The sequence below is a fragment of the Carassius gibelio genome, chromosome A7 (genome assembly GCF_023724105.1).
Source record: "Carassius gibelio isolate Cgi1373 ecotype wild population from Czech Republic chromosome A7, carGib1.2-hapl.c, whole genome shotgun sequence".
In the NCBI taxonomy this organism is placed as follows: Eukaryota; Metazoa; Chordata; class Actinopteri; order Cypriniformes; family Cyprinidae; genus Carassius; species Carassius gibelio.
In genome coordinates, this window is record NC_068377.1 from 2,308,000 (window position 1) to 2,320,164 (window position 12,165).

Genomic DNA, 12,165 nt, shown 5'->3' on the forward strand with positions numbered 1-12,165 from the left:
AGAATCGGATCGCTCCACAGCGCGGGGCGACCGCTGATGCTGCAATCTGATTGGCTCGTGTCTGAGGTGTCGGAGGAACCAGATATGCTGCGGTCATCACCCGCAAGCGAAAAGCTGGAGTGCGAGCTGGAAGCTTCCAGGACAGAACAGAAAGAAAACAATATTATTTATTCTGATTGCAGATTTAATGCCCATAATGTGAATTTAAAAACAGGTGAGAAACATTCTCATTATTATTATTAGGGGCCAAGCACCAAAGGTGTGTAGGCACCTATTGAAATCGTTGGCGTTATTATTATTCTCCCGTTTCTTCTGCAAGTAAGTCTATGGCAGCCCATAGAATCGCTTGCGGGAAAGTTTTAAATTTGGTAGAGGACAGTGTCAACATGAACCATAGCAAATCTGGAGTCTCTAACTCCAACTCTCTAGTGCCACCACTTGTTCAAAGTTTCAAAATCTTAATGCTAATAACTTTTGAACCGTAAGCCAGAAAATTAAAATATCCTCTGAATCCTTGGCTCATGTCGAGTCGAATGAACACCAAAATTCAAAAAGGTTTAGTTTTTTCGCTATTTTCAATTGTTTGAAAAACCTACTTTTTCAAACTCGTCCTAGACAGTTAGAATGACAGATTCTAGAATGACACGTAAATAAATTTGACGAATACATTTGGCGTATTGAGACCAAACTTGGTGTGTGTTATAATAAGCATGACCTGAGACTACCTGCAGTGTTTTGACACAGCGCCATCTAGTGGTCAGGAGATATAAAAAATGCCAATTTTTGCTTATAACTTCTGAATGGTTTGGTCAAAAATCACAAAACTGGTCTCTTCAGATTTAGTGGATCATGTCGAATCGAATGATATCCAATTTTCTTGTGTCAGTCATTTTAGCCGTCGGCCATTTTGAATTATGTTCTAAAATGCTGTATTTTTTGAATGCATTATCGTATCGTTATGAAAATAATTACAAAATTCTTCGGCTCCATGCCCTGATGGTACTCAAAAAGGTTGGTGGCCACCTTTTGGTCAAAAGTTATAATGAAATATCTAAAGAATTTTAATAACTTTTGAATAAGTTACACTATTGAAATGAAAGTTTTCTCCCTATATTCTTTTGGTCATGCCAAGAACATCAATATCAATTATGCCAAATTTTTCCATACTTCCTGTCCGCCATTTTGATAAATGTTGAAAACCTACTTTTTTTAACTACTCCTACAGCGTTAGTCCGGATCTTTTTGAACCAGTTTACCAAATCGAACTGATGATGATTTTATTACCTTTCGGGACATGGACAGTATACCGTACTATACACACAATGGAGGGACTGAAAGCTCTCGGACTAAATCTAAAATATCTTAAACTGTGTTCTGAAGATAAATGAAGGTCTTTCTGGTTTGGAACGACATCGGGTGAGTTATTAATGACATAATTTAGATTTTTGGGTGAACTATCCCTTTAAGCATATGACAAATATATTAGAAGTTATCATGAAATTACATATAAAGTACTTAAGTCCTACTTAAGGGAGTCAAAAACACTTTAAATTCCAAATTAATTTAAAATCAATTTAAACTATAATTCAATTTAATTTAATTGCATTTAGCATGCATTTAGGTGTCCAAAACATTATATTCCGTTCACACTTAAGTATGTACTTTAAAAGCATATTATTTTCTTCATTTTTTTAATTGAAAGGACCTGATAACATCACTCGAACACATGATAACACAGCAACTGAAGCTCTAAGTAAATCCTCCAGAGCAAAGTTGAAATTTCACCAGATGGAGGTTTTGGTGGCTGCACAGAAAGGAGACAGGTGAGATGGGTGAGCCCTTACCTGTGCTGTGGGACAGCAGACTGAGCCTCCGCTCCAGCTCCTCCGCCTCATGCTTCAGTCTGTCCTGCGCTGAATCTGCACTGATGCTGGCCTCTGAGACACAGACAGAGAACATCAAACCCAGCTGTGAGAAGCACAAACACATGATCCACAATATGACATGAAAACAAACAGAACAGGAGAGATTTGATCCGCAGCTGTGCGATTATCTAGAAGATGTTTTAGTAACCTGTGCCTGTTAACAAATTGACTGGTATTTCAGATTCAGATGAACCTGTAATTCTATAATATAATTGGACTAAAAAGACGGCACATCCAATTCACTGTTTTTAGTTTTGTCTCTTTCTGTTGTTTTTCTTTGGACAAACTTCTGAAACACTGCAATTTCCTTCTGCTCCAATCACAAAATGCTGAGTTGTTACAGATTGTAGTTAGTGAGGGGCATGCTGAGCACATGTTCGGGGGTTACAGCAGAACCCCAGTGTTTGTCTAGCACTTAAAGTGCTATTAATAGAGCAGACATGTGGATGAGATGGCAAACAGCCAGAGGAGCGCTGACCTGAGCAACACACATCTCAGGGGACTTCACAAACACGCACCAGTCCAGAGCCGATTCTACCGCTTTCCATACAGTCTTTCTGATTGAATTGAAACTGAGATGTAGCAGATGGACAGAACATTGCATTTTTCTTCAGTTCAGTCTCACACCTGCGATTGGACGTGAGCGGCTTTGCTTACAGTACAGACAGAGAGGATGAGATTACAGTCATCAGGAATGCTTGTGTATATAAACTGTGACTTTGACCCCTTGATCTCCCATCGTCTCAGAATAGGAGTGAAGCTCGAGTTCTGATTGGTCAGGAGGAGGTGTGAAGCGCTCTGATTGGCTGGACCGATATGTAAACTCTTGTCTTAAATGTCCTAGTAAAAAGCCTTAGGGCTGATCTTGCATGAATTATAACAGTGGGGGTTCAAAACTGGGGCTACAAAAGTAAAGCAAGTACATTTCAGAGAGAGAGAGAGAGAAATAAACTAACTTTTACATTTTAATTAAAATGATTCTCTTTAGCTTCATGCAAAGGAATATTACTCTATTAGTGGTAGAAAAAACATGTTATTAATGTAGCACAAAGTTACTCATTTCCAGAATATTTTAATTACTTGTTTTGACTTTAGTACAATGAAACTATAAAAGCCAGTTATTAAATTTTGCAAACATGTTATCTTAATAATATCACACTTGCTATTTTTCACACACAATATAAATGAATATGCATACATTGCATAAAAAATTAAGTAACTTTCTTTTTTATTTTAGAAACCCTTGTGAAGCAGTAAACTTGAGCATTGGAAAAGGAAATAATATACTTTAAAAGAGTAGACTTAAGTGTGAACTGAATATAATGTTTCCAGACAATTAATTGCATGTTAATTTCAATTAAAAGAAAAATGTTTTTAGTTTAAATTGATATGAAATGCTATTAGCTGAAATGTATAGTGCGTTTGACCCACTTAAGTGGTAAATGTTTATATATAATTCCTTAATTACTCCCATTATTGGTGAAATCTGTATACAATGTGTTGCCAAATGTACAGACGAGCATATATGATGAACTAAAATAAAAATTTCTATACCAAAACTTTTTATTTGACATTATTACAAAGGTCACTTTTTTCACAAGGGAATCATAAAATAGTTTGAATTAACCAAACTGATCATAAAACGAAAAATGTTAAGTCAAACGTTGAATGTCGACTTGAAAAACTTTGTCTGAAGGTTTATAAAATCTCTGCTATCAGAAGGAAATAAAGGTGTGTGTAGTTTGACTACAGTATTGTTCAAAATAATAGCAGTACAATGTGACTAACCAGAATAATCAAGGGTTGTAGTATATTTTTTATTGCTACGTGGCAAACAAGTTACCAGTAGGTTCAGTAGATTGTCAGAAAACAAACAAGACCCAGCATTCATGATCTGCACGCTCTTAAGGCTGTGCAATTGGGCAATTAGTTGAAAGGGGTGTGTTCAAAAAAATAGCAGTGTCTACCTTTGACTGTACAAACTTAAAACTATTTTGTACAAACATTTTTTTTTTCTGGGATTTAGCAATCCTGTGAATCACTAAACTAATATTTAGTTGTATGACCACAGTTTTTTAAAACTGCTTGACATCTGTGTGGCATGGAGTCAACCAACTTGTGGCACCTCTCAGCTGTTATTCCACTCCATGATTCTTTAACAACATTCCACAATTCATTCACATTTCTTGGTTTTGCTTCAGAAACAGCATTTTTGATATCACCCCACAAGTTCTCAATTGGATTAAGGTCTGGAGATTGGGCTGGCCACTCCATAACATTAATTTTGTTGGTTTGGAACCAAGACTTTGCCCATTTACTAGTGTGTTTTGGGTCATTGTCTTGTTGAAACAACCATTTCAAGGGCATGTCCTCTTCAGCATAGGGCAACATGACCTCTTCAAGTATTTTAACATATGCAAACTGATCCATGATCCCTGGTATGCGATAAATAGGCCCAACACCATAGTAGGAGAAACATGCCCATATCATGATGCTTGCACCTCCATGCTTCACTGTCTTCACTGTGTACTGTGGCTTGAATTCAGAGTTTGGGGGTCGTCTCACAAACTGCCTGTGGCCCTTGGACCCAAAAAGAACAATTTTACTCTCATCAGTCCACAAAATGTTCCTCCATTTCTCTTTAGGCCAGTTGATGTGTTCTTTGGCAAATTGTAACCTCTTCTGCACATGCCTTTTTTTTAACAGAGGGACTTTGCGGGGGATTCTTGAAAATAGATTAGCTTCACACAGACGTCTTCTAACTGTCACAGTACTTACAGGTAACTCCAGATTGTCTTTGATCATCCTGGAGGTGATCATTGGCTGAGCCTTTGCCATTCTGGTTATTCTTCTATCCATTTTGATGGTTGTCTTCCGTTTTCTTCCACGTCTCTCTGGTTTTGCTCTCCATTTTAAGGCATTGGAGATCATTTTAGCTGAACAGCCTATCATTTTTTGCACCTCTTTATAGGTTTTCCCCTCTCTAATCAACTTTTTAATCAAAGTACGCTGTTCTTCTGAACAATGTCTTGAACGACCCATTTTCCTCAGCTTTCAAATGCATGTTCAACAAGTGTTGGCTTCATCCTTAAATAGGGGCCACCTGATTCACACCTGTTTCTTCACAAAATTGATGACCTCAGTGATTGAATGCCACACTGCTATTTTTTTGAACACACCCCTTTCAACTAATTCAACTAATTGCCCAATTGCACAGCCTTAAGAGCGTGCATATCATGAATGCTGGGTCTCATTTGTTTTCTGAGAATCTACTGAACCTACTGGTAACTTGTTTGCCACGTAGCAATAAAAAAATATACGAAAAACCTTGATTATTCTGGTTAGTCACATTGTACTGCTATTATTTTGAACAATACTGTATGTTGGGTCCGTATGAGACATACGAGAGAGACAGATTCAGCACAGAGAATCAGAACAGACACATTAATCAGAGTTTGGTGGATGTAACTTGAAAGCACCAGATTGTGGTCTCAGATGAGGGTTTAAACAGAAGTGATGAGACTCGAGCACTGACCTGGCAGCAGTGGCTTCAGTCCAAACGGGGCTCTGGACGGGGAAATTCCACGAACAATACAGTCGAAGAGAAAACTGATCTGCTCGGCCTCGGCACAGGACAAGAAGAACACGCCGGCCCCTGCACACAAACACAAACAGATGAGTGCAATTAAACAAATGAAACCCTCATCCTTACTGTGAGACCTCATGTTCATCAGCCTTCTGTGGAACACAAATGGAGAATACTGAAGTGAAATATGTGCTGGTTGCTCTTTTCCATGAAAAATGATTAGGAACTGAAGTCTTCAAGCTTCAGAAAGGACACTAACGCATCACTTAAGTTGTCCATATACATTAATCACATAACTGATGAATATTCTCTGAATGTCCTGCTGTGTCTCCAGCTGGTCTTGTGTCATGTGTCAGTTTTGCAGGTGGATGTTATTCATGTCTGAATTGCTCCTTCTAGGAAGCTGATGAAGATTGATGAGGTGTAGGTCATTGAGCAGAGACGTCCGTCACTCTACAAACAAGACCACCCAAACCCAGAGGAGGCTTCACAACCACAGAAACACTGTCAGCTGTTACCACACACACACACACACACACATGCACATTTGTTTTTGTGTAAAGTGTGTTCATCCCATAGGCGTAATGGTTTTTATACTGTACAACCTGTATATTCTATGGCCCTACACCAACCCTAACCCTAACCCTCACAGGAAACTTTGTGCATTTTTACTTTCTCAAAAAAACTCATTCTGTATGATTTATAAGCATTTTGAAAAATGGGGACATGGGTTATGTCCTCATAAGTCACCCTCTCCTTGTAATACCTGTGTCATACCCATGTCATTATACAGAGTTGTGTCCTGATATGTCACAAAAACACACCTACACACACACACACATACACAGTCATCATGATCCCCATTCACACAAATCGTCATAAAGAAACACTACGCACATACAGACTTAACACATAATATCTATGTGTGCGGCATCACATTATTATAGTTCACACAGAAGCGATAACATTAAAGTATTCAAAAACATACACTTTTAAAAAGTTAGCATTTTCAGGCCACCAAACTGCCAATTTTGTGTAAATGAACTTCCAAAATGTTTTCCACTTTTAACTAAAAACGGTGTCATGTAAACACCCCCAACACAGTAGTTTAAGCACTCTCTATGTCAGCTTACTAATGCTATACGACTACAGTAATCCAAGAAATACTATATATTACTATAAATAATATTATATAACCATATTTCCATCTTGAAAACTCTCTGGATAATTTTAGCATGGTAATGGATTTGACCTAGACAGGTGGAGCTGGGGGAGGTGGAGGGTTTCAGAGGTTGAGATACTGTGATAAATTCAATGACATATTGCTACTGACTTACAAGCAAAACAAACTTAGATTTCAAAATGTGGCAAGTTAGTTGGTATATTTTTCCTCATCATAAAAAAAGTCCCATAAGGTGCCAAAGTTTCTTCAAACTTTACATTTCATTAAGCGACTCACAGACTGGATTCTGGTGTCTACCAGACGAAGCTTTTGCATTTACACATAATATAGCATTTAATCCAAAAGCTAAAAAAAGAGATTTTCATTCATTGTATTGCCATACTCACAATAACCGCAGCGTGTTCCTCCCTCAAACACGAACCCGTTGTTGACCGGTCCATATCGCCGCAGGTCCAGCAGATTCCAGTGCCCGATGATGACGGCCGGCTGGTCTTTAGCGATGACCAGAACATCGTTGCACAAATGCAGAGTCGCCGGGCCGCTTTCCAGTTTAGTGCCGGGCAGCACGGACACGCTGAAACTGTGGACTGATGCAGAGAAGACAAACACTGTGATGTTTATGTACTGTTCATTCAGCTGTGAACAACACACTTACACTGGACATTTATGTTTTCTGAAGGATATACATGGCTCCTTATATTCTTGAAAATCGAAACTCTTAGAAAAGTTTTATTTCAAGATTGGTTTAAATCCCTACTCCAACAAATGGACAATAGTTGTCCTTGCCTTGGCAAACAGCACAAGCTAGAGAGCTCTAGTAAGTGATCCCGATGCCGCTGGCTCCACATGGCAGTAAATCACGTCTGCACAGTAACAGCTTCTCTTTGTGTGATGTGATAAGGGAATGCAGGCAGGGTTAAACCTGTTAGCACTTACTTTGAAACAAAGGGTTTGCATAATCAAAACAAAAAGCCACACCCACACACACACACAACTACACACGTGCTTCTGTCTTGTTTTAGACAAGAACTGTGTTTATTTAGCCTCAGTGCCAGGCGCGAGTCAACCGAGTGTGTAAAACGTACAGTTGACCAGGAGCGTCAGTAGAACAGTGAACTGCACTCAGATGAGATGCTGTCAGGCCATATGTCAGTAAAACCTTTTTTTTTGTTCTGTCCTGTCAGCGGTTATACTGTGCTCGTTGCACATTGAAAAACTTCAGTTGCATGCACAAATGTGGCAGCATGCACTGTAGCCTGTTTTAATTTCAAAGTGCAAAAGAAACTATGAGCATGCAAAGTCATATTTATGTCATTAGTTTAAAGGTGCTGTAGGGAAAAATATTTTTTACATATTTATTAAACCTGTCATTATGTCCTGACAGTAGAATATGAGACAGATAATCTGTGAAAAAAATCAAGCTCCTCTGGCTCCTCCCAGTGTCCTATTGCCATTTGCAGAAATACATCGCTCCCGATAAGAAACAACCAATCAGAGCTGCAGTCCGTAACTTTGTTTGTGTTCAAAATGTAGAAAAATTAACATAATAAGCGAGTACACAATGAATCCATTTTCCAAACCGTGTTTTTGGCTTGTCCTGAATCACTAGGGAGCACCTATAATAAGTGTTTATATTCGGACTATTTTAGATTGCTTCGGGGGTACCGCGGCGGAGTAACCCAGTACCTTTGTGATTCTTCATAGACATAAACAGAGAGAAGTAGTTCCGGCTACGATGTTCTTCCGCAAGACGCAAGCAGTTCTGTTTATTAACCGATAGAGCGTCAAAAGTTCCCTACCGCAGCTTTAGGGCATGAAGATACCAAAAAGGCTATTAAAGCTGCCTTAAAAAAGAGCTAATGTGGGTCAGAAAAGATAAAGAGTTATGAGAAACTATGATGCGTGTCAGATCTGCGTCATGTTCAGCAGGGACAGCTCCTAAAGCAGCCCAAATATCCTCATAACTACCTGCTTTTAGTAGAATTTAGTGTTTGATAACTTTATTCAATTTCTGTAAATCTCTTTCTAAAGGTCACATGTAGCTAAATATGACACTTATAATGGCTTTATTTGAAGATTGTTTTAAGTTCTTTTAAATTAGAAGTTGTTATTTTTTTAACTAAATGTTCAAATTGATAAGACTCATTATAATGTAATGTTGAATGGCTAGTCAATGGTTAAATATTAGGGGAAAACAAATCCTAGAGACATCAGTAGCTTTGGTACCAGTGATACTTGTCTTCGGTCATAAAAAAGATGCCATTATGTCTTATGTTGTCTTTAAATTAATTTGAAGATTGAAAGTGAAATTATTGCAATATAAAATATATATTTAAATACTTTAATGTTAGGGGGAATTAATCACAACCAAAATGTATCACTGCCTTGAAGAGTGACATAAAATCCCTTGCGTTGATGTCACGATCACCAGCTGGAGCGACCACCTGAAGACACTTCATCCCATTACTCCCATCACTCAGTCTTTGACTTCATTACCCATAATCCTTTGCCTGGAATCGTCACTTATTGTTTGCACCTGTGTCTCATTTGCATTGTTAGTGTGCCCGATATCAAATCAAAATTTATTTCACAAAATAATATTAAGTTGGCCAGTGAAAAAAATCTAAAAATGTTCTAAGTACAATAATTTATTAAGTCAAATGAATAATGACAAATACTATTAAAGTAATATAACTAATATTAAATATTTAATTATTCTATGTAGTTTAAATCGATACAAAGAAGGATAAAATGCTATTTAAAATAATTGTAGATTTCCTTTAAATGTTGAGCATGACACACTGCATGATGTAAACTCCTCGAAAGTATTTCACTAAACTCCCTATCCTAAAATACAGTAGCATTTACTATTGATTATTATGGACTGTGAGTGAATATTGTTTGTTGAATGTTGACCTCTGACCTTCCCCGAGGCAGTAGCGCAGCCGCAGGTCCCAGCTCTGCAGCGCCTCCCTGCTGTCGAAGCCGAGCACAGCGGTCTGATTGAGACACAGGATGGAGAGGATGAAGGGAACGCCGTCGCCGCCGACACACGCCTCCAGACCACAGATGTGCTCCAGCGTCACGCTCCTCTCCTTCACACCACGCTCCTTACACACGTACAGCACCAGACAATCTGACACACACACACATACAGACCTTAGAGACTCACAGTGAAAACAGCAACTTATCTGATTTAATGCATTAAGAGTTTATTAACCTTCACATACAGTCATGAAGGTCTGAAGGGTCGATGATATCATTTGACTTTGATGTCAAAGACATGACTTTGATTTGGCAGACAGTGTTTTTCAATAGTAATATATATTAACAAAACACTGTTTATTTGTGTTTTTTTTATTATTATTTTTATTTATTATTTAATTTTTTATTCCTTTAAATAGTGTTTTTAATGCATTTAAAGTGAATTTTAATTTAGAAATTAAAACATCTTTATAATAGAAGAAGTATGTTCTGATAACTGTATTTATGAAATGCATTTTGTACTTCTGAAAAAAAAAAATATATAAGTCATAAATTATGAGCTTGTTCTGATTTTTAAACAGTACCTTCAAAAGTTTGAGATGGTAAGATTTTCTTTATGTTGTTTTTTTTTTTAATAAATCAGGCTTTTGGTCATCAAGGACCGATTACAATGATCAAAAATGACAGTAAAGAAGACATTTATAATGTTACAATATATATACATATATATATATATATATATATATATATATATATATATATATATTTTTTTTTTTTTTTTTTTTTTTTTTAAAGAAATTGCTTTTATTTTTTTAAATTTCTATTCATTAAATAATCCTTAAAAATAGAATGCATCACTATTTCCATAAAAAAAAAAATGTGCAGCACAACTGTTTTCAACATTGATAATAATCATAAATGTTTCTTGAGCAGTAAATCAGTATATTAGAATGATTTCTGAAGATCATGTGACACTGAAGACTGGAGGAATGATGCTGAAAATACAGCGGAGCATCACAGAAATAAATTACACTTTAAAAGATATTCACATAGAAAACAGCTGTTGCAAATTATGAAACTATTTCACTGTTTACTCTATGTTGTAGCCTTGGTGAACAAGATGCTGATCTAAATGTACCATACTACCACATGAGTGTATTGTAGCTCTACGACACACTACTCTAACCATAACCATATCAACATGTAAATTAATCAATGCAGATAGAGATAGATGTTCAAAAACAATTCCTACATCCACTCAAAGATTTAGGTTAGACATGATTCCTGCTACTGTGAAAAAAGCAAACAAACTAACAAACAAAGCAACCTCTGACACACACACACACACACACACACACTAGTGTGAACAGCTGTAAAAACGTCTTTCTGATGGCCTGTGATCCGACACTGTCAAACACACTGTGGTGGATGGTAAGATATCTCAGTAAAGCAGTCTGATAGAGCAGGAGTGCTGTTGTACTGGATAGTGAAAGATTCCAGTGCTGTTATATGAGACTCCTGCAACACTTGAGCAGTCAGATTAGAGAGCAGACAGAACTACACAGCCTATACACAGAGAGCAAACAAGACCCTGCCTCAAAAAAACTATTTTACAGCACCGTTATCCTATGATATCTAACAGAAATATATATATATATATATATATATATATATATATATATATATATATATATATATATATATATATATATATATATATATATAAATTTGTTAACGGTCTTATTATTAAGTGTATTCATTTACATATTCATTCCGTTTTTACCAGTTGACGGTAGCTCTTGACTTCCATTGTATTTTGTTTCTGTTTTTCTATAGAAGTCAGTGGCTACCGTAAACTGTGTGATTGCCCAAATTCTTTAAAATATCTCATAAATATTTCATTGCAAGAAATGACTGTTAATTCTAGTAAACCCGTTATTGCTGAAGTAGTAAAACGCAACGTTTATTCTGTTATTCAGATCATTAAGTGTCAGAGAGAGGGACAGTGTTTTACCTGCGACCGGAGAGGGTTTGCGCGCGAGCAGCCAGCGGCTCCTCCACTGCGAACACAGAAACACAGCGACACTTACACGCTTTCTCTCATCAGCTCTCATCATTCGTCTCACACTCACGCTTTCCTTACTTTTTTGCCATCTCTGATCTTAACGGCTCCCTCCGCGATCACGGTGTCGCTCATCTTCCCGTCATGACAGCTGCGCGTGCAGAAGAACTCCGGAGCGCGCGCGCACCGATGGGCGACACATACTGTGTATGTCAGAGGTCTGTCAAAGGTCAGTGTGCCGCTGCGGAACAATTCATTTAGGTCGCACACAATTAACCCTTACATGCACTGGTTGTGCCTTACGAGGAGAGATGATGTGAATCATAAATTAAAGTATACAATTAAATAAATGTAATTATCTCTCTCTATCTATCTATCTATCTATCTATCTATCTATCTATCTATCTATCTATCTATCTATCTA

At 37.3% G+C, this 12,165-nt stretch overlaps 1 protein-coding gene across 2 annotated transcripts in view; it reads right to left on the reverse strand.

Moving 5' to 3' along the window:
• The window catches only part of dok7a (docking protein 7a), a 19,103-nt gene extending 7,129 nt beyond the window's left edge, over positions 1-11,974 (reverse strand). Inside the window, exons 1-7 of one of the 2 annotated variants that reach the window (XM_052600885.1) lie at positions 11,823-11,974; positions 11,694-11,739; positions 9,618-9,830; positions 7,081-7,281; positions 5,461-5,580; positions 1,845-1,937; positions 1-133 (exon numbers count right to left, since the gene is read on the reverse strand). The exon at positions 1-133 is cut by the window's left edge and continues 592 nt beyond it. In XM_052600885.1, the coding sequence (XP_052456845.1) occupies positions 1-133; positions 1,845-1,937; positions 5,461-5,580; positions 7,081-7,281; positions 9,618-9,830; positions 11,694-11,739; positions 11,823-11,876 (860 nt within the window). In that variant the 5' untranslated portion in view covers positions 11,877-11,974. The remainder of the gene's footprint in view (positions 134-1,844; positions 1,938-5,460; positions 5,581-7,080; positions 7,282-9,617; positions 9,831-11,693; positions 11,740-11,822) is intronic. The other variant, XM_052600886.1, reaches the window with a different exon arrangement.
• Between the last annotated feature and the right edge of the window lie 191 nt (positions 11,975-12,165).